General features: G+C 43.7%; 1 protein-coding gene across 3 annotated transcripts in view; it reads left to right on the top strand.

Annotated features, from left to right (window-relative positions):
- The window catches only part of ZMIZ2 (zinc finger MIZ-type containing 2), a 111,956-nt gene that overhangs the window by 71,227 nt on the left and 18,449 nt on the right, over window positions 1-22,280 (top strand). For all 3 annotated transcript variants that reach the window (XM_075272953.1, XM_075272951.1, XM_075272952.1), the window contains 3 exons: window positions 19,301-19,375; window positions 20,454-20,568; window positions 20,752-20,957. In XM_075272953.1, the coding sequence (XP_075129054.1) occupies window positions 19,326-19,375; window positions 20,454-20,568; window positions 20,752-20,957 (371 nt within the window). In that variant the 5' untranslated portion in view covers window positions 19,301-19,325. The remainder of the gene's footprint in view (window positions 1-19,300; window positions 19,376-20,453; window positions 20,569-20,751; window positions 20,958-22,280) is intronic.

Below are 22,280 nucleotides of genomic sequence, written 5' to 3'. Positions count from 1 at the left end.
GGATTCCGTATGATTCAGTTGCCGGTAATGACAGACTTGTTCCAGATGACAATGACACTGGATGTAATGTTCTGTGGCCTGACTTTCTGTGGGATTTGTCATATGTTACATAGTGTTCATAGTTGGACTGGTTTGGGTGTTGGTCGTCACTGTAATTCTTAAAAAGCCGTCCACCTTCATAGTACTAGAGAGGACATATCCCAGCGTAGTCTCGGCTGTCCTGTACACTACCTGGAACGTCAGATAACGTCCTGTACGCCTAGGCCCAGTAGATTGGTTTCTCGCTACGACCTTGGCCAGTACTGAATACGGTCTGTCCTTTTCCCTTCAAGACAAGCGGATTTGCGTGAATAACCTTTCTCCATGTAAACATGAGGCCTGTACTATGAACGTCCTCTGGTCCTTACTGTATTTTCCTGTATTATCCTATTGATCTCCCATTAGATCAGGGCTGGAGAAGTCCCAGGAGCCATTAAGCACGTCAAAATGTATTATTAGTTCCTGTTTGGGTTGTTTTTTATTGATCTCTTATGTTTTCTACTGACGGACTACCATTGAGGGCCCATTGGCTACTAAAAGGCCTGACTTCTACAGTCTTATGTAGTTTGGATCATATATGATCTGGTAGAAGTGCCGTTTATCATTCAGGGACCATTAGATCCCCAGGACACTTGGGCTACATGGCAACTTTGATCTATTGAGCAGTGTGCAATTTTGTGGGCTGCAGCGGTCGCTAGATAGTTAAAGGGATCCTATCATTAAAACACACAATTTTTTTTTTTTTTGTGACTATCACATAGGAATAGCCTTAAGAAAGGCTATTCTTCTCCTACCTTTAGATGTCTTCTCCCTGCCGCCGTTCGGTATAAATCCCGGTTTTTGTCGGTATGCAAATTAGTTCTCTCGCAGCACTGGGGGCGCTCCCCAATGCTGCAAGAGAACTCTCCAGCGCTGCCTCCATCTTCTTCAGGAATGTCTTCTTCCAGTGCTCATTCAATCAATCGTATGGGTCTTTGGCTGCCATCTGAATGCCGTCCCTTCCGTTTTTCACTGACCTGTACGTGACAATTGGTTGAGTCCATGTAGGCTTTGTTATAAATTGCGCTGAGAATTCACCACAGATTTCACCTTTCAATGGAGAAACGGGGAATATCTGATATAAAAATTCTGCAGAAAGAACGGATATGCTGCAGATCTGAACTTATTAGACAAATCTAATCCAGTTTTCAGGCACTATAGCATGCTGTGGATTTTCCACCCAAAAATTCTGCAGTGTCCGTGCTACTCATCAGTGTGACTCCATGCTGGAGGTATGTTAGGGAATATGTACAATTTGGAGGCAAGTTTTCATTATCTAGGTCCTTCACCCACTTTTTTAGGACTCCTCAAGAGAAGGTACCTGAGAAGTCTTCTGGTGGACCTCTAGAGTCATGATGGCTGATAATAGCCGACAAATCGCTACGGTTTAGTGTGTAGAATCTACAAGATAGCACAAAACTCCTTTTGTTTGGAGAAGGATTGGGTTGTCTAGGTATTATAAGATATTTGGTTAGATGTAAGGAATTTTTGCTTTGATATTTATTGCTTAGACATTTTTCCAAAAACTGATATTGACCTTTCACATCCACATACCTTATTTATGTCCAGTGTGATGAGCCGTATTCATGTTTGAGGATCATCTAAGTAGAGAAGTTCATTTAAAATAATTTTTGGAAGTCCAGTAGAAACCAAAAACTTTTTCTACGAGCCTATAAAATCTTACTGATCCTTTTGGCTTTCTCTTGATTATTTTTCATCCATTGGGTCAGTAGACTTGTATGATGATGATCGGATCCTGTGATATACAGCTGAAGTAGTATTAATTACAGAAGATGAATCTGACCTTGAGACTACGCGGCAGGTTCAGGACTTTGACGTACATTAAGCCCTACTTGCCCGAAGAATCTCGGGCAATTTAAGGCCACCATACACATTAGACTAACATTGGTCAAACCCATTTTTGGTAGGGTTAGCGGACTCTCAAAATGCTCAACCTTCTCAACTGAGCTTTTCCTCTTGATGTTGAGAACCCATACACATCCTTGAACCGAGTGTGAGTAATGTCAAGAGGAATAGCTGTAGGCCCGAACAATAGTTGACGATGAGCATTGCCTGAACCGTATACGGGACAGTCTAATGATGGGAACATCCAATATTTATTGGCCAAAGCCACCTTGTGTACATTGCCTTTTGGCTATTTGTGTAGTCTTAGACGTGGTGTAATGAACTCTAGTAACCTCTTTTTACCTGCGTTCCGTAATGTTAATTGCTGCCTGTTTGTTGCCTGGTACACGGCTTTATTAGAACACGACGTTTTATATTACACGCTGCTAATTTGTTCTTGGTGACAGTTTCCATAAGTCCAGGGACGTACCGGTGTAGTACAGATTATGTTCTTGTTTAATGTAGTGTCTCCGGTTTTTGCCAACGTACCCACTTGTAAATGTTTACCAGATGCCGCCTTGTATCTCTAAATATTCATCAGGAATTTCTGGCACCTATACCGGTTTACTTCTTGCCTCATGGGGAGGGGGAATGTTTGCCTAATACCTCCCTGCGAGACCCCCTGATGTTTATCAATGATTAGCAGGTAGGTTAACATTTACCAACGCCCTGCAAGGTCTGTATTTTTCCACCCTGACCACTGTAGCGCCGGGGACTGGCTGACTTTTTTTTTTTTTTTTTTTTTGTATTTAGATTTTATATTTTTATATAATTTTCTCCTTGAACTAATTTTTCCATTTCCCATAAGATTGCGAAGCTTAGATTCTGTTTAAGGATAATTGGGGGGAAATCCAGGGTTGTGGGGTTGGTAGGCCAAACCATCAGCTATCCACAGCCTGTCTCCAGCTCTACAAAGACATACTGATAGGAAAAAAAAACCTGTGAGGAGCTGTAGTGGCGCCATATTGGTAGTCACTGAGTTTCAAGAAAGGAACACTTTGGTAGAATTTATGGAGACTTTACCGAAAAGGACAATGACTGATGTCAGGCAATAACTCCAATTTTACTGGGATTGGCCAACCATCTAATGTCTCCAATGCTTCCAAACACTCCCCCAATGTCAAGTGGTGTTGGACATGTTGGATTTTTATCATGCCTGATGCTTGGGGAGATACTCTACCATCAGAGCTGTCCAGCACTGTCTTTCTCCCCACTTCTTCTTTAGAACACATGCCTGCCCAACTGATCAGGCATGGGGGGGGGGGGGTGGATTTTGAGAGAATTTTTGGCCAAATGAGTATTCTGCTAACTCATATATCATCTTTTGCCTTAGTGTAAGGTGGCCGATCACATTAGACAGCTACCTCTTTTTCGGCTGACAAATATTCCCCATGCCCACATGCCCCTGCAGGCTTGGCTGGGCATGTATATGTACTCAGTAGGAAGAGGTGTATAATTATAAATTTATTTATTTTTTACGTGGGCCAGTAATCGAGTGAATGAGTAAACTGTATGGCAGTGAGAGATTGTATTAACTATTCCTTGTCCCCTGTAGTTTTGATGGGCAACTTATATCCTAAAATTGGCCCATATAAAAAAGCCGTAAGCTGAACTAATATTTTCTTGGTACCAGAACTGTGGATTTTGGTAGGACAAACCACCAACTCTGACTTTATTTTTTCCACTGACCGACTCCTTCATAAGTAGCTGACAACCAGGATTAGTCGGAAGTAGTAAAGATCCTTGAATTCATTAAAAAGCTAATGATGAAAATCCTATAAAGGTAAATATGTAACATAAAATACATTACAGCAAACTACGGTATATAAGAATTGTATAGTACTTTAATAAAAGCTCGTCACTCTCGTGTACATAAGACATGGATATTGCATCTGCACCAGTACACATCTGAGGAAGACCAATTATATGGCCCAAACGGTAAGCATTAGATGTGCATTGCTACTTGTATACCGCAGCATATGTACACGAGGGTGCTGAGGTTTTATTAGGCCTTGTTCACACGGGGCACGGGACCACGTATTTTGTTCCTGATTCTGATGCGGGAAGCCGTGTCAAAATAGGCCTAAAATGCGCCTGCCACGACTTTCGACAGACGCTTCCCGCTCCGGAGTAGGCCCAAATGAATGGGCCTAGTCCGGAGGGTGCTGTCGAGAGGCGGTTTCCGGGGCTGACTCGGCCACGGAATCCGCCAAAAGTCAGGACTTTTTTTCCGTGAGCCGGAACATACCGCTACATAGACCTCTATTGTGAGGGGGTTGGATTCTGCATCAGAATCGCCCCCTCTTTCCCTGTGTGAACGAGCCCTAAAAGTATTAGGTGCCACCCCGTATATTTGGGCACCGTAACTAAATCGCTATGCTTCCTTATCGGCTGTAATAATCGTATAATATCTCATCATTTTACTTTGACATCTGAGTCGGTAATTTTTTTTATTTTTGCATCCACCCAAAATTGGCCACAACTCTGCTTGGTACAGGTTTGTGGTGACAGGAGGACTCTCCAACCTTTTTATTCCCCCACCCCCAATTAGATTCCCCCCTTATCTTTTGATTTCCATTGTTTTCCTCTCCCTCCCCAGATTTCGGTCTCTCCCATTACCCAAATCCATGTGGAATACCCCACTGTACTCAGGCCTGTGCCCCCGTATTTAGGGGGTGCTATTGACATTTTTGTTGCCGTCGTGTCTGACGTATAAGAGTCCATGGCTGTCTTTAGGTGAGCAGGCATGTTCTACTTGTCGTTTCATGGTATTACCACATAGCTTTATAAAGCGCACATAAAAGACACATACTTCAGGCCTTAAAAGGGAAACACGGCTGCTAGGAATAAAAATAACCTACACTTGGAGCCCCTTCTATATCACGGATAGGACTCTGTGAATTTTTGTTGTCTTGAGGGAAATAACGTGGGCGGTCATCGTGCTCCATTTAGCTATAGATTCTTAGATAGACTGCGTCTTTTCGTGTGAATTCTGTGTATTGAAGATGTCATGGCTGCTCTTCATTTACAGAAGTATGACGGCTTTCACACACTCTGTTGTCCCGTATAGAAATTAAGTGTTCCCCTACTTGTAGAGCATGGAGATTTTTTTTAGATATTTGTAGCCACCCGATGAAATAAATTGGGGGTTAAATCGAAGGAAATTTGACCTGTTATTTCTTATATTGCATTTCCACCTATATAGTGTTGATCCGCACTTATATCAAATCAATAACTGTGTGTGTATATAGAAAAAATTCGCCGCAATATTCTGAAATACGGTAACTTTCCTCTTGATGCATTTTTACGTTCCCACAAGATGAGACCATGATGGCGTACAGCTGGCATGGCGTTCCTAATCCTACTGGGAAGAACCGGGGAAACTCCGTTTATCCTCCAATAACTGTATTTCACTAGTTTTTGGTCTTGATCAGTACACATGGAGTTAAGGGGTGAGCTTGGTGAACTTCCACATTTTGTAACAAGCAGGGCCTGTGATCTCATCGCCTGAAATATAAGGGATTTCCAGATAAGAAACTGGTGATGCAAGTCACTTATAAAGTTACTCATTGACAGGCTCATTGGTAACTGTGCAATACCAAGTGGGGCGCTGCTGATCGGTATATTTTGGGGATGGTCTCCCTTAGAATTATGACTTGAATACAGAACACGTGTTCTGTACCACATCTATGGGGTGTAGAGCCTTGTAGGGCCATTTGCTTTGAGGCTAAAGTTTGCCATACACATAAGATGAATGTCTGCCAAACCTGACATCAGTGTAACGTGTAAAGGCATTAAGAATGTAAAATACCCATTGGGCATACTGGATTTTCAACATGCCTGATCCTACGTATAGTTTGTTGCTTATTTACTTTCCAGTTTACCGGTTACATATGGACACCGGCGGACCCCACTGACTATAATGAGGTCCGCTGTTCCAAAACTAAAACTGTCAAAGAGGAAAGTTATCCATGTAGGACTTTTCCCTTCACCAATTTTTGGTGGTTTGAACGGAGTCTGAGTTGCTTGTTCCACCTACCAAGTCTACAGCCCTGGTCTATGTAGGATGGTATGATTTGGGGACCTTACGGGTTCCTCTCCAAAAGACCACCGTTTTGAGAAGACCTCCTTACCCAGACCACGTCTTCTGTTTTCCCTTTTCCATAGTGGTCACCTTCTTTGAGAAGATCACCTCTCTAATAGACCACTTTTTCCTGCAATTTTGGGTGGTCGTTCACCTTTGTAACCAGACATTGCGATCACGTGTCATGCAACTTCATTTCACCATGTATCCCGAGTCTGACCCTCATACACAGTTGTAGGTTTGTCACTTCGGAGTTGCCTGGCTTCTTGACAACCGGTTTATGACCTGTTATAAAAGTCAGCAGGAAGCCAATGTCTGAGACCCCCTTCCCCCACCGACATAGAAAGTGTAGCATAGATGTAGAAATGTCTGGTCCTTTTATGTTCAGTGACTATTTTTTGTGCCGTTTTATACCAATAATTAGGATTTCCCATAAAATTCCCAGTAAATGTATGTCCTGAAGTCTTCTGCCGCAAGGGTTGTCGCCCGTCTGGGCCCTGAGCGATACATTTAACTTGGTATAAAGCTGTATATGAAATGTTCCCTAATACGTACAATAGTGTTTAGCCATTCAGGACCCTAGAAAAGCTGGATGCAGGTAATGACGTCCAAAACATTTGAATCTTTTGTAACCTGACCGAGGAGGAAAACATGGTAACTGTTGCAGGCCTGACCGTAGTGAGAGTGCGAGAGGCCTGCCGAGAACTTTATGGGGGTTTCTAAAGGAAAAGGAAACCACATCATCTTCAGACAAGGGAAGGTCTACCATCTGTGAGGTTAGTTTCTTCCTCATATACTACATTGAGACCTGAAGGTGCAAATAAGAAATGTATAAGGAGGTTATTGCTGTAAAGCGAATAAAACTTATCATTTTCAGGATGCCCCACTATTCGTACATGTAGAAGACTGCACACAGACGTCGGCCCCCGTTCACACCAGTCTATATATTGGGATGTTTTATGTGGATATGGTTTAAACCACAATTGTTTTTATAAAGGGAGATAATGGTGTTTGTTTGGGACCATTTGCTATACAGCATATGTGCTGAGAGCTCCCGGCATGTGGTCCAGACACATCTGTGGGATGGGGATAAGTGTCTGATCACAGGGGGTCCGACTGCAGGGAACCCCAGCCATTACGAGAATGGGAGTTCCCTGTGTAAATGAAGCTGAGCATAACTCCAATCACATCTATGGCCTAAGGACGATCTCCATCAGCCCCATAGAAGTGAATAGAGCCATGGTTGTGCAAAAACAATACCACACAATTCACACAGGACACTTGGGGACGCTTTCCTGTACTGCAGGAACCTGACATGGATAAGGGTTGTTTTAGGGCACGTTCACTCGCAGCAGAAACTTCTGTGAAGGATTCTTTTGGAGACTTGCACAGGGATTTGTCTGCTCTGTTAGGCCCCGTTCACATGGGGCAAGAGGGGGGCGGATTTTGGCACTGAATCCTCCTCAAAATCCGCCCCCTCACAATAGAGGTCTATATAGACCGCTAGCTGTCCTTTTTTTTTTTTTTTTTTTTTTTTTTTTTTAACGCTAGTGGTTTGTTTCCGCTAGCGGGAAAAAAGCGAGCTGCCCTTTCTTCAGATGGATTCAATACAAGTGAATGGGAAAACCTTGTTGCGTTTTTTGCTAAAAAATGCAACGCAGTTTTTAAAGGCTGTGCTGGAGGGAAAAACCGCCTGGCGGTTTCTACCAAAAACCGCCTCCATGTCAAAAACTGCTTCCTAATTCCTGAAGCGTTTTTTTTTTCTGGACCAAATTCCGCCACACCCTATTCACTTGTAAACTAGGTCTATAGAACAGATTTTTAGTCTGAAACAAAATTTGCCACATGTGACCATGCCTTTAAGACACCGCTGACACGTTGGAGTCAGAGTTGTGGCAATTATTTGACTGTGTAGCAAGCGTTTCCTATCCTTTACAGGCTGGGGGCACTCCTACCAAATTTATACATATGCATGAGTGTTGTGGCTCCCCTGGCGGGTTTCTAAGGCACCCCTGTTCGCTGGCCTAGGCGGTCATCTTTTACAGGGCTGATCTTCATGAGATATCTGGTGGATGATAGTATTGTGGCTGCCTTCATCCACCGTATACGGCAGATACATTGAACTCTACAGTAAAGCAGATTGCTGTAATCATCTCCCTCTACTGGTAGTTGCCGGTAGTTAAAATTTTGTTGTTTACCTCTGTATAAAGGGATTTGGAGCTCTGTACCAGGAAAACTGAGCACCAAAGGTATATAAAGAACTTGGTGCACAGTGTTGCACACTATGGCGTTAAAAAAAAAAAAAAAAATAAAAAATGGGCCTTCACTTTAAGCTGCTGACATGGGTGGGACACTGCAACCCTTCCCCCTCCAAATGTCCACCGTATGCGGGGAATATGATATCGGAGTGCCAATGTGCTGTATTTGAATGGCTTCTGTGTGTTGGGCTCCACATGCTGCTTGTCCCCCTCTAGGGCTTTCGCTCAGGCATTGTGTTCATTATGCTGGTACATCGGTACAGAGTGCACATGGCCGCCCCCGCACTGTGCGTCGTGCACCCAGGGTATTGATGTACTTAGCGTTTCATACAAATTGTCCTGCCACTGCGGATGGTTCCGTTGCAGCGCCCCGTGAGCGATGGCCTCCTCCTGTGGCCATGCCATGATGGACTACCTCCTTCCTCCTGATCTTAGATGTTTGCCCTGTGGCACTGGCTATAAAGCTCCTCATCCAGTGCCTGCCTGTGTGACACAGATAGGGCCGAGACGGGGGAGGTGTGACAGTCATGCAACCTCAGGCACAGGCTTTGCACAGCAGGTTGGACGGGGAGGGGGCAGGGAGAGAATTGGCAGAAGTCTTGTGGATTTAAATAATTGGGAGAATTCCAAGTATCTTGTGTGACGGGCAAGAGAATTGTTCAAGGCGGGATAGATAGGGGGACAAAGGAGGGAAACTGGACAGAGATAAGGCTGGTCTGTGGTCAGGAGCAGGGGGGCAGGAGATTTGGGCTTAGATAGCTGAGGTGTTATTGGGGTGGGGGTGTCGGGACTGAAATCGGGTTGTGTATCCGGACTGATTCATCTTTAGTATTCCAACCAAATCTTGCATTTGCATAAATAACAATTCCATAATTCCAGGGCCTACTTTGGTTTACATAAGCCACCACAGCCCTGGGAATCTGTCAGCAGACTACAGGCTGCTGCTTAGTATTCTATGCAGCCCATAGTCTACTGATGGGTGTATACAGCAACTATTGCTATGCTACCAGTTCCTACAGTTTAAGGTAGTTCTCCAACTCCCACAATATCCTATACGTGTTTACACCAGAGATAAGATTTCGGGTACACAGGGGTGTGTCTCTAGTCTGTGTATTAAAGGGATTCTCTAGTGAGGGTTTCAACATTTACTTATTTTGTGGTTTCTGGGATCACATGATTGGAACCAGCCCTTCCCCCAAGTCTGCTCCACCACCTCCCTCCTCCCCCTTGTTCACTGCTACCGTAGTTAGCTTTACTATATTGATCTAGTCAGCCAGCCCACATAATACTGGTAACTATCCGTAAAAACAGGAGCGGATGCAGATGAACAAGGGGGTTGGGGGCTTGTCCTGATCACTTGATCCAGAGTCAGAACCAGCCCAGAAACACCTAGTTCATTCTTTTTCCCTGTGAGTGATTGTGTCGAAACCTCCCTGGAGAACCCCTTGTAAGACACTGGAATCCAACATCAAGACCGCTCCTCCTCCCCAAGATTTTGACTGACTTCTCCAAGAGTGTGTATTAGGCTGGTTTTACATGACCGTAATTCTTTTATGGTCTGCAAGTTGCTGATCATTGACATAAACTCCGCAGATGCCCGTAAACTGCCGCACTCGCCCATAGAGTTCTATGGGCGAGTCCGTGCAGTGCCGTAAGTTACGGCCATTACGGACATATTGTATAAATTGCGGACCACGATTGCGGCCCGGCCACACCACAGATAAAATATCCAGTGATGTAAGAGGCTGCATTGAATATAATGTGTCCGCAATTGAAAACCCTCAATTGTGGACCATTTGCGGTCTTAAACTATGGTCGTGTAAGACCAGCCTCAGACACTTAGCAGAAATACTACTATCCTGGAGATCTCCTATAACATTATTACATTTACTCTTTAGATCAGGCCTACTTATATGCTGTCCGCATGTGGCCCGAGGCTGTAACCATTGTGAGCTGGATCAGCAGAAATGAGGAGAAAAGACCCTCAATCTGACTCTAAGCCTGCGGCCTAAGGGTGTTTTCACACGATGTAACGTGCCGCGTGATCTGGCACATATACGGCGTGTGAGAGTTTGCGCGCCGTAAAAGCTCCCATTCATTTCAATGGGAGTTAGGATCGTATACGCCGCGTTATTTTGTGGCGTATATGATCCTAACTCACATTGAAATGAATGGGAGCTTTTACGGCGCGCAAACTCTCACACGCCGTATATGTGCCAGATCACGCGGCACGTTACATCGTGTGAAGACACCCTAAGAGCTCTGGCCCATTTGCTCAGCCAGGTTCGAAACCCTTGTTTTAGTCGTGTTTGCAAGAGGAAAAAAAATACTTGTATGTCAGTTTTTGCTGATTTCATTTCAGAAAATCAACCTGATGTGTCCAGTACTACTTCGCCGATTCTTATTGTCTAGTATGCCCAATAGCAGGAATCAAGGGGTGGGACTGAGCTACTGAGCATGTGCGACCATGGTTTTGGTCATCTGTCTGTCTGCCCCTTCCCTGAGCTTGAGGACTTGGATTTTTTTTCCCCCCACTTGGAATTCAGCCTGGCTGAATATAGGGTATCTGCAGTGCTCCTATTAACCCCTTCCTGACGGAACAGGGGAACTGTCAGACACAGGGATACCTAATGTTTGTGTTTCACAGTTATTTTCTAGTTTTATATGTATTCTAGGGAAAGGAGGGATTTACAACTTTATTTTATTTAAGCTTTTTTTTTTTTTTTTTTTTTTTTTTTTTTTCACTATTTTATGGGAGATTCTATACATTACTATTGTGGCTGGTCATAGAAAAAAAAATAAAAAAAAAATAGTGCTGAAAAACTCGGCTTATACTCGAGTATATACAGTAATTCAGGTTGAGAGATTTGTTACATTTTGCCTGATCGAAGTCAATTAATATTTATTGCCAGGACAAACCCTTTAAGCCTTGATATACACTGATGTGTCAATATCCCAAAGCCAAACAGTCCCAGGATGTTAATGACTACTTCTACCCCAGCTGTATGTTTACCAGTCCTGGTTCTCACCCTGCCAGTATGCATATCATTGTCGTATTGGGACTCTATTATTATTCATATATATAGGGTTCTACCATTATACACTTAGTTTTAATTGACATCTCGTTAAATCACCCCTGAGTTCTAGTAGTCTGTATACTTGTTGCGTGTTTGTTGGAACCTCTTGTGAGCTCCGAAGTGGCAGGAACTGATGAGAAAAACATTAAACCAATATTTACCCAGCACTAACGTGTTAGATCTGTCTGCAGAATTCATGATAATGTGTTGTGGGACGGCATGTGATCCCTAAGCACGGGGCAGACTTGTGGGCATGAATGTGTAGGTGCCTCCAACTATTAGAGATCCTATCATTGTATACCCTTTTTTTTCTAACACATAGGAGTAGCCTTACAAAAGGCTATTCTTGTACCTTTAGATGTCCTCTCGGCAGCGCCGTTCGGTAGAAATTCTGGTTTTCTTCAGTATGCAAATGAGTTCTCTCGCAGCACTGGGGGCGGTCCTCAGCGCTCAAACAGCACTGTGGGCGTCCCCAATGCTGCGAGAGAAATCTCCAGTGACTCCTCCATCTTCTGGAACATCCTCTCCCCGTGCCTTCTTCTGTCCTGGCTTTCAATCTTCTAGGCCTCGGCCAGAGCCGACTGCGCATGTCCGGGGCCACAAGAAAATGGCTGCTTTCACCAGCTTGCTATCTCGGTTTATTGACGTACAACTTTTAGTAAATTCCCCCACTGTTTGGACATTCTTGTAGCCTTTCTTTGTCAGCCATTTCCATAACTCTGCAATTTGGGCTAAAAATGGCCTGTTTTGGGGAGTGTGCTGGTCCTAGCAGTCTGCCCCTAGTGGTACTTTATGACATATCCTATCTATGGGCCACAAAGCCCGTTCAGACTAGGGTAAAAAACTGGTAACTGGGTGTCCTGCTGCTGGAAACCCCAAACGATTAGCTGTCCTTTATAATCTAGGCCAGCAGAAAGGTTTAATTTTAGTGGCGCCACCACAGGGGGAAATTAAGCATTACAACCTGTCCATAAAAGGGGGTTCTAGAGGATTTTTATAGTTTAAGGTCTGATCTTAGAATAAGCCATCAATATCAGATCAATGGGGGTCTTACTGCTCAGAACACCACAGACCAACTGATGCAAGGTGGTGCAGCAGCGCCATCCTATTCACTGTGGTTGTACTTGGTACTGCAGCTCAGTCCTAGTCGAGTGGATGTGACTAAGCTATGTACAATACCAGGTGCTGCCACTTGCTCAACTGTGGCAGCCTTTTTTAATCCACTGATTGGCAGGGGTGCCTAAAGTTGGAGCCCCCACTGATCTGGTGTTGGTAGCCTGAGAAATGATTAGTTACTGTTCACACTGTGCAGTTTGCTATTGTTGGTCATGTAAGTATAGTCTAATAACAAACTCCACTCTGCTACAGAGTTGTATTTTTCTACATTCTGTGTAGAGATGTATGGTGTCTGGATGAATCATAAATGTATCTATTCTAGGACATGTTTTTGTGCATTCTTGCTACAAGAGGCATTGAGATTTCGCCTGACACCCACACTAGAGGGAGTCGTGACATCACAGCGGGGTCATATGTCCATGAGTCACATGGACTTGTTGATGAGTGGTTGTGACAGTGCACAACCGAGGCCGTGTCACACTAGGACGAGTGCGGCCTTGTATCAATTGGACTGCAGTCACGGTACAGAATATCGAGGAAGTAGAAATGTCACCGAGCATTCAAAGTCCCTTTTCTGGGATTTTGTTAAAAGCTGTATTTTTGTTTCCGGAAAAGCTGGGTGGCCATCATTACAGCGTCTAAAACTAAAGGGGGTTTTCAATGTTGGACTGTTGGGGTCCGAAATCCCCACTGATCTGCTTTTAGAACAAACTGCAGCCAAGTACAGCGCCACACATGTTATAGCATCTGTACTAGGTATTGCAGCTCTGTCATATTCACTTGAATGGGACTGAGTTGCAAACGGATAATGTGACCGATGAAGTGGCGCTCACCAGACCACCACTATGATCATCTACTATGTAGGGGTTAGAGTGCAGAGGTCGCAGTCACCTCTCTGCTCCTAAATCCAGAATTTGTACATCTTTATATAAGCCTCTTCCAGAAACTGCGCCACACTTGTACACAGGTGGTTGGTGGAATTGCAGTTTTGTGTATTCAATGAGGCTCAACCGTAATACCAGGCACAACCCATGGACAGGTGTGGCACTGTTCCTGGAAGAAAGCTGCCGTGTTTATCTAATCCTGTACAATTCTGACATATGCTACACCAGTTTCTGGCAGCCATTTGTATTTCCTCCACCCCCATAGTATTGCTAGTTTACTGTGAACAGTGGGATAGCGGTATATTTAGCTCACTATAAAAATGAAAGTTTTATTATAATGGCGTGTTTTTATATTGGGTAGTATTATACGTCTGGGTACAAGGATGGCATGAGGCGGTAGATTTGCGTTTGGTGCGGTGGAGGTGATGTGTGGGGTATGGCGTGGGGATGCTGCGGCACAGGACAGGATACAATGTGGATTGCAGCATTCTTTTTAAGGAGCCTTTGGTTTATGTGTGATGTGCAGGGAGGGGCTGTGCGGGATGGAGGGGCACTGAGCTTTGAAGGAGGGGGGGGCTTATACATTTTTGTGTTTGGGTTGGACAGAAAGATCCTGGTGAGAGAGAACAAGACAGAACCCGATGTTCCAGGGACATGACGGGAGAGGAGGAGGAGGAGGAGGGAGGAGGGAGCATCATGAGGATTTGTGTAGAGATGCCAGCCGTACATACTGCAATACAGCTATTAACCCTGTCCTGTGTGTGTTTATAGACGCCCTCCCGTCTCGTCTGATCCTTCTATGGACCAAACTTTAAGTCTCTTCTTAGAATTCTTCATTTGTTCCTTGTTCCCAGTCATTTCTTGGAAAAATGGAGACAATGGTTTTCAGTAAGCCATCCTATATGTATAAGAATTGAAGCATTTGTTCTGGATCTGATGTGACCCAATTCATGGAATGGATTTGTAATCCTGGGCCCATTGGTCTGGTCTATGGTGACTATAGGTTCCTATTAGAATTTTGGTTAAGCCAGCAAATTTCATTGGGGTCATCTGACTATCTAATGCATATGGGGGCACCCAAGTCTTCCCTGCTGGCAGATGACCACGTGTTGGTTTATAACTAAGTCACCAGAGGTGTCTGACTTATTCCCCTTTTCCTATTGAGAACGTAAGGCTGTGAATCTTTTAGGGTATACTGGGGATCTATCTATCTATCTATCTATCTATCTATCTATCTATCTATCTATCTATCTATCTATCTTTAAATCCATTAAAATAAAAAATTATATTAAAGTCTAGTCCAAAAAATCTGCACTGTTTCTTTAAGATGGCAATCCTATCTTTCTAACCTCATGCGACCCTTTTAGGATAGCACTATGGCCATGCCACTCCTTCACAAATGTAAGTGAAGGGTGTTGAATTGCGACTCTGAGGATGCTGCGACCTTGACTGGATCTCAAAAACATCGAGCAGTAAGTGGATTTTTTTTTTTTTTGTTAGCGACTAGAATGGCAGCGTCCTCGTGGTCGCAGTGCAGCTCCATTCATTCACATTAGTGAAGGAGTCACAAGGTGACACGGTGATGTTTGGCTGCCGCCAAAGTCACCGTGTACTTCTAGCCTAAAAGGATTGTATGAGTTGGTTGAGGAGAACATGGTCGTCGTCTTAAAGAAGCAGTGTCACTCTTATCCATACATTGTCTGGTGTTGCAGTTCAGCCCCGTTCAAGAGCTGTAATACCAAACTCGAAGAGAACAGTGGTGCCATATCGAAGTGTTTCCTGTAGACTGCCACTTTGGGTTATCTATATAGGCACGATAGGCTCACAATGACAAGGCTCGGATCATTTTATAGAATAGTTCAGCCTGTATTGAAAGTCTAAGTTCAGCCTCCCCACGCATTTCAGCGCCATGTGTTCCTAAAGCTTTGTTACGTCCTGGTTTTGCCCTTGCGTATGACTAGATATGTCAACCACACCCATGTCAATATTAACCATGGTGGATCTATAAACAAGTGGTTTTCTATTAAGTATCCCTCAGATGTTCTCGCTCGCCCTCGTACTTTCCCGCTGAACAGGGCTCTCTTATGAGGTGAGCCGGCTGCAGACTTGGAGGATTTTGCTGACCCAACTGGGTTTCCGAGCGTCTGCAAATATACTTCTAGACGGAGTCCCACTATTAGATAAATAGTCATCCGATGGGAAGTGCGTGTCCGTGTCTGCGTTGATACAACGCACACATCATAAAGAGGGACCAGCGGGGGAAAGGTAATCCATAAAAATGATTGATCTCTAAGTTGCAGAGCGCTTGTGCACACCGACCTAAGGAAGATGGATCTAGGGGGAAGATGGAGAAGTGGAGCATGTCCAGCTTCTCCATGAAGGTCTATCTATATTAATGGTCTTGTCCCGATGGTGATTAGTGATTTATTCACCCAGATGAGGAGGGATTTTATGTAGACACACAGCCTAGACTGGAGACTTCTCCCTCAATTTAAGCATACACAAGATGAAAATAACCCAAACCTGGCAATTGTTGACCGTTTCTTAAAAATTGAGCACAATCGATCAATGGTCGATGGCAGAATGCAGTCGTCTTAAAATCATTTCAACCATGGTTTGCCGAAACGAAGTTTGTGGCATGATCTACCCCAAAAACTCAGCGGGTTCAGTCTCTTGTGTTGCCAAAGGGATTATTTTGTAGGAGCAATCCCATGGACAGATGATCAGTATTGTGGCCAACCATGTGCCATTGGATAGCCATTTCAGATCAGAGTTCATGGTCACCCAAGCCTCGATGGCTTCAGTTTTGAGAACCTTACTTGCCTATAAATATTGGCATCTCTTTCGTCTTAAGATGTGTTCCTGTGTCCAAGGCCAAAAGCTGACCGTGTGCAGACCAGTAAGTGACAGGATTATTACTCAGAATGGCCACTTATGTCACCGTTCTGGAATTGCAGAAAATTATTAAAGGCTGAATGGTGTTTGTGACCCGCAGCCAATATAATACCGCAGCAAAGTTGGCAAAGTATCTTGTGTGATTTATAGATGTGGATATGCTCTAAAGATATTTACAGGTTTTTGTGGTCAACCTATTTCCCAAGTCTGGAAGTAAGAGAAACACCGATTTGTCAGTCCACAGGACCTTCTATAAACTAGTGTTTGTCAACCTTTTCAAGCGAACTACTCCTTAGTGACAAAAAGCTGCAGCCAAGTACCCCTAAAGAAGTCAACGCCTATAAATGTTAACAAAATAAGGCTTTGTTTGGAGGCTCTGTCACGTTATGTAATGGTCCACTCAATCCCCCCACCTTTAGTTAGTGGGAGGACCATTATACTGCAAGTAGAGGCACTAAGTAGAATGGCCTCCACGTGTAGTCTAATGGCCCGAAGACGTGAGTGGTGAGCCACGTTCATTATTCGCCTCTCTCCTCTGGGGCCTGATGTGACAACGGCACTTGGCAGTGGGAGAAGAGTGGTGAGTAATGCGTCCCTGGGGTACGCCTAACTGCAATGGACGCCTCCTTCAGTACTGATGGAAGCCTTCATTATGTCTCTAAGGCTGTGGGTGTCCATCTTGGGTGAGGGCAGTGGTAGTGGTACTTATTTGCGGTGGGTACCACAGGCTCAACCACTGCTATAAACTTTATAAACAAAGGTGAAGACGTCTTCTGGGGTCCAAGAGGACTTTTCATTACTGAATTATTTTTTAAAAAATTTTTTTTTATGGAGATTGTGAGCCCCACATAGAGATCACAATGTACATTTTTCCCTATCGTTATGTCTTTGGAGTATGAGATGGAAATCCATGCAAGCAGAGAGAACATACAAACTCCTTGCAGATGGTTTTTTGCCCTTGGCGGGATTTGAACACCAGGGCTGTAGTGCTAACCACTGAGCCACCGTGTGGCCCCCCCTGAAATTTTTTTCCACTTCAAGATCAGACATATCTCGAGGTGATTTTGGATGTGTTGTAATAGTTGCTCAGGTAATTGCATAGCAACAGGTTACCCCAACAATCGGTCTCCATGTTTTAGCCTACGCAGCCATGTAACCCACTATTGAACAGAAAGGCCGGCGATCTACACCAACACCATTAAATCCTCTTAGAAGTTTGCTGAGTGTTACACCTTGGTACTTAGAAATTTTATTTCCATTTAGTTCCATTTCTATTCATCTCTGGGCGACTTTACACCCCCAGTGCTTTACACTGCCACTCTTTGGTGCTATCTCTTTCTCCATTCACTGGATTAGCCTGGCTGAAAGTATCTAGACCATAGATAACAATGTCAGGCCATGCCCGATAATACCAGAGGAGAAAGTGATGACGGAAAGTCGTGAGACTGAGAAATGTTTCGGGGATTATCTCTGGTGTATGTCATGGCTGAAGTTGTAAACCTAATGACCCGTGTGTGATATATGACCTATCTATCTATTATGGAAAAAGATGGACCATGTGATAATTTTTTACCACTAGTTATATGGCAGACTCCTAATAAAACCACGGCCTCCATATCTCTCCAAGGACTGATGTGTGTGGTGTCCGGCCATCATGGCTGTGCCTATATACACATATTACATCGATATTTCTCGCACTTTCTTCTCTCGTACCAAGCATTTTCTTGTGGTCTTGTGGCGAACATGCAGGACATAACACAGGTTAATGGTTTTCATGTTGAAAAGCCACAGCCGGGCCTTGAAGCCCGTAGTTCACCACCACGGTGTGAACGGGGTTTTAGGAAATCCCTTTCATGACTAGGTAATAGCTGACCACTACAAAGCGGTCTGAACAGAGCCTTACACATAGTTGTGGTGGTCTTTAATAATAAATCATGCCGGACTCGGCGTAGCTATGTATTTACGGTCCATCACGGAGACATGAGGCAGGATGTATGGCGTGACTCATAGATGACAACAATGTCTAGTGAAGTGATATTTCCAAGAATGTTCTGCCTACAATATGGCTGCAGCGAGTGAATGGGCAATGACTATGCTGTAACCACAAACTGTTATCTTCTGCTCTGCTCAGGGACTGGCTTCCTCTGGTAACTATCAGCGGATCTCTACAGTACTCCGTTCCGTCATTGTTGGCTATATCATCTTCGTGTTGACCCGTCTTGGTGGCCACTTGCAGACTGTGACACCTGTCACCTCAGGATACTCGTCCCCTGTACACCATTTAACCTCCACTTCCAGCTCTGCTCTTTACTTACTCCCACCCGCTATGCGTTGCTTTCCGTTCCCTCCTCTGCTTGCTTCCTTCCTGTCCCCCTGTGTACACTCCCTGCCCTGCGCCCCCTCTTCCTGAGCACACCCTGAGGAGATGGCGGTACCCCATATTTATTATGTCGCCTCCATCGCTCAGAATTTCCTTTTGTGGTTGTCACACCTGCACTATATGGTGGCACGAGGCGCTTTAATAATATGTGATGCTCAGGTTAACATTAATTCAATTGCAAATATGTAAATTTTATGGCTTCCTTGTCGGTCATATCAAGATGGAGATGCCATTGTTGATGGGGTGTCCATCTGGTGAGGTCATGTCTTTTCGGTGCCGGTGGTCAATGGATTGGTTACCCATGGCAGCACCAGGGTTAATCAAGGGTTGTCTATATAATGAGTGCCAAGTGCCGGCATGGTGCCAGCTTCCACGTCCTGTGTACAGAATGCACGGTCATGTGACCAGAGGGAAGGTCGGGGGCAGATGAGCACAACGTTAACCCTTTCTGTATAAAAATGCTTAGCAATGCAACATCTATGTTACACGCTGCAGAGAGATCTAAGAAAGGAAAAGCAGCGAGTCTTGCAGGGCAATTTAAAGGTGCACGGTGACAAGCCTCTGGGGAAAGAGACATAATAGATGACTGAGGTTTTCTTTCTTCTCCCTCTCTCTCTCTGCAGCCACTGACAAAACAGTCGCCTGCAAATGAATTCAATGAACCCCATGAAACCATCTCATCCAGGCACAGGACACAGGTAAGCGCCAGAATGCTATGATTCGCGTGAATTGTGCGTCTGTGTGTTCACCCGTAACAGCCCTTAGACGCTTGTGCTTGCACCTGTGGTTTTTTTCATTGTACCTCTTAATGTACCGGCAATGTATTATCCTTAACCCCTTATGTTATTTTAGCCCTAGGGTTGTTTTTGCTGATTGTTGTGCAACATGTTATACATACCTATATGTAAAAAAATATATTGTGTGTGTGTGTGTGTGTGTGTGTGTGTGTATATATATATATATATATATATATATATATATATATATATATATATATATATATATATATATAATTTATTAATTTTTTTATTTTATATTTTATTTATTGTTATTATTGTTAGTTATTATTATTTTTTTATTGTTATTATTGTTGTTTATTTAGCACCATTACTTCCATGGTGCTTTACATTTGGGGGTTACATACAATACACAAAATATACAGGTACATATCATACTAACAGTGATCGGCTGGCACAGTGGGGTAGAGGGCCCTGCCCGCGAGGGCTTACTATATATATATATATATATATATATATATATATATATATATATATATATATATATATATATATATATATATATATATTTATTTGTGTAGATATATTTTTGGAACTATACTATATGAATATAGATAGATATAATATATGTGTGTGTATATGTGTGTGTGTGTATATATATATATATATATATATATATATATATATATATATATATATATATATATATATATATATATATATATTTTTTATATTTATTTATTTTATTTTTTTTGTGCCACCTCTTACAAACTTCCCACATAGAAAAGCATAGGAATCTGCAATGCAATATTTTTTTTTGGTCATCGTTTTTCCTTGCAAATCTAATGGTATGGTTGTAAACGTGTGCATTCGGTCTACGTGTCTTGGAATTGATCCTTGCAGAGAATCTCCCCGTGTCTGTATGTGTAAATGATCTCTCCATAATCTCTTGTTTCTGAGCCTCCTGTATACGATGTATCTAAACCTTTTCCTATGTTTCGCGCACACACCGATAACTCCCGCCTCTGCCCCTAAACAGTGATGGTTCATTTGCATACGACTCTGTTCCCTGGCAACCAAACACCAATCAGCCTGCAGGATCGCTCTCCGTAGTAACCACCGTCTGGGGTTTGAGCAACACGTCGCAGAGCCAGGTAACACATGACGTCACCTCCATCACTCCCCTGCTATAGACCTGGCCAGCGTTGCTTCGCTTAACCCTTTCCGCTGCCACTCCCTGTGCTCTTCTCACTATTGTCTGCAATATGCACGTTATCGCCTTATTTGTCGTTACTAGCCCGAATAATTCTCAAAATGTTGCTTGCGTCCTTCCTTAGGAGGTTCTTGGGAATCCCATGGTGCCCAGCGGTGGCCCCACAGGAGGCGGAGTCATGCCAGGTCTGGCTGGCAACGGTGGGGGAATGGGAAGCCCTCAGTTCATTGGTCAGCAAGGATTTCCAGAAAGTGGTGCTGGAAAGGGTTACTTGCCGCAAAACATGTATGGACGTGGAGGATATCCAGGAGGCTCTGCCTATACTAACAGGTATCGTTTTGGGGAGGTTTTATTTTTATTTATTTTCCCCTTTCATAGAATGGCTTTGTTGGGGAGGTCAGTGATCAGAGGAACAAACCAAAGTTTGACTCTGAGAATGCGTTGTGCAGCCATTGCCTTGATGTCGGCAGTGCTTAGCAACTGGTACCTCAAAGGAATCGCACCGTGTCCTTAAGACGAGAGTCAAGGCGGATGTCACAGTGACTGTACAGGACTCCTCATGTATCTGTATGATCAGCTCCTTGTCTACCACTTGTAGGGAATCTATTGTGTGATTGAGCCGGGGAACCTGTCGCCACATCTCACCTACCACTTTTAGGACACACTTGTGTTCCCCATAAACTGACAATTCTGGAACATCTTTTCTTACGACTATACATTGTACGGTTCCCCTTTATAAATGTGTAAGTAAATTTACTGGGTGTTGCTATTACCTATGTAAAAGAAGCGTCCGTATAGAAGAGGAATAACACGGCGCAGTTCTAAAAGATGCTCCGAATCTGTCATTTCACGGGAAATACGATTATCTACGCCATGTTCTCTTCTGCATCTTGCTATCCATTCTTCACGCCGCTGATGGAAAACCGGTCCGCCAGACGACCGAAAGTTTCAGAGCCCATATTGACTACCTTGGGGTCTGTCAGGTGTCCGTTATTTTTTAACAGACTTCTGCGGACCAAAAAAAAGCCGGTTTTGCCGGACTTTTTCGTCTGGGATTTCTGACGCGCCAGAGACTGTGACGTACATGTGAACTGAGCCTACAAGTATTGTTACTGTCAGAAGAGCTGACAGATCCTCCTATTATTATTAAACAATAATAATAATAATCCTCTATATTGATGACCAATATGTGAATGGTAGCTGAGCTGCAGTAACCTGACATGGCCACCACACAATGGATGGAGCTGTTTGCTTCAATTTAGTTCTGTGAATAGCTCTTCACTGGTTGTCAGACCCCTGCCTATCTGATAGTGATGACCTTTTTTTAAGGGTAGTTCATCACTATCAAAAGATTGACCCATCCCTCTAAGACAGGTGTTTTTCAACACTGGAGTCATATAAAAGGGAACAGCCTGTGAACTTTTATCTCTTTGCAAATTACATTTCCTATTATCTGTATGGAGAGTTGCCATGTGCCTGTGATTCCTCAGGTTTAAATGTAACTACAACTCCCAGCATGCCCTGATCGCTGCTTATTACTGACAAATGCATTTGCTTAGATTCCTATAGAAGCTATATATACTGGATTTGGCCTTCAAATTGCAAAATGACAGCCTGCGTTGTGCTAAATTCAATTTTTTCCCCCCCTTAAAC

This window comes from Leptodactylus fuscus, chromosome 5 (genome assembly GCF_031893055.1).
Source record: "Leptodactylus fuscus isolate aLepFus1 chromosome 5, aLepFus1.hap2, whole genome shotgun sequence".
Lineage (NCBI taxonomy): Eukaryota > Metazoa > Chordata > Amphibia > Anura > Leptodactylidae > Leptodactylus > Leptodactylus fuscus.
Note: the sequence above shows the minus strand (reverse complement) of the source record. Positions and strands in the feature narration are given on the sequence as shown.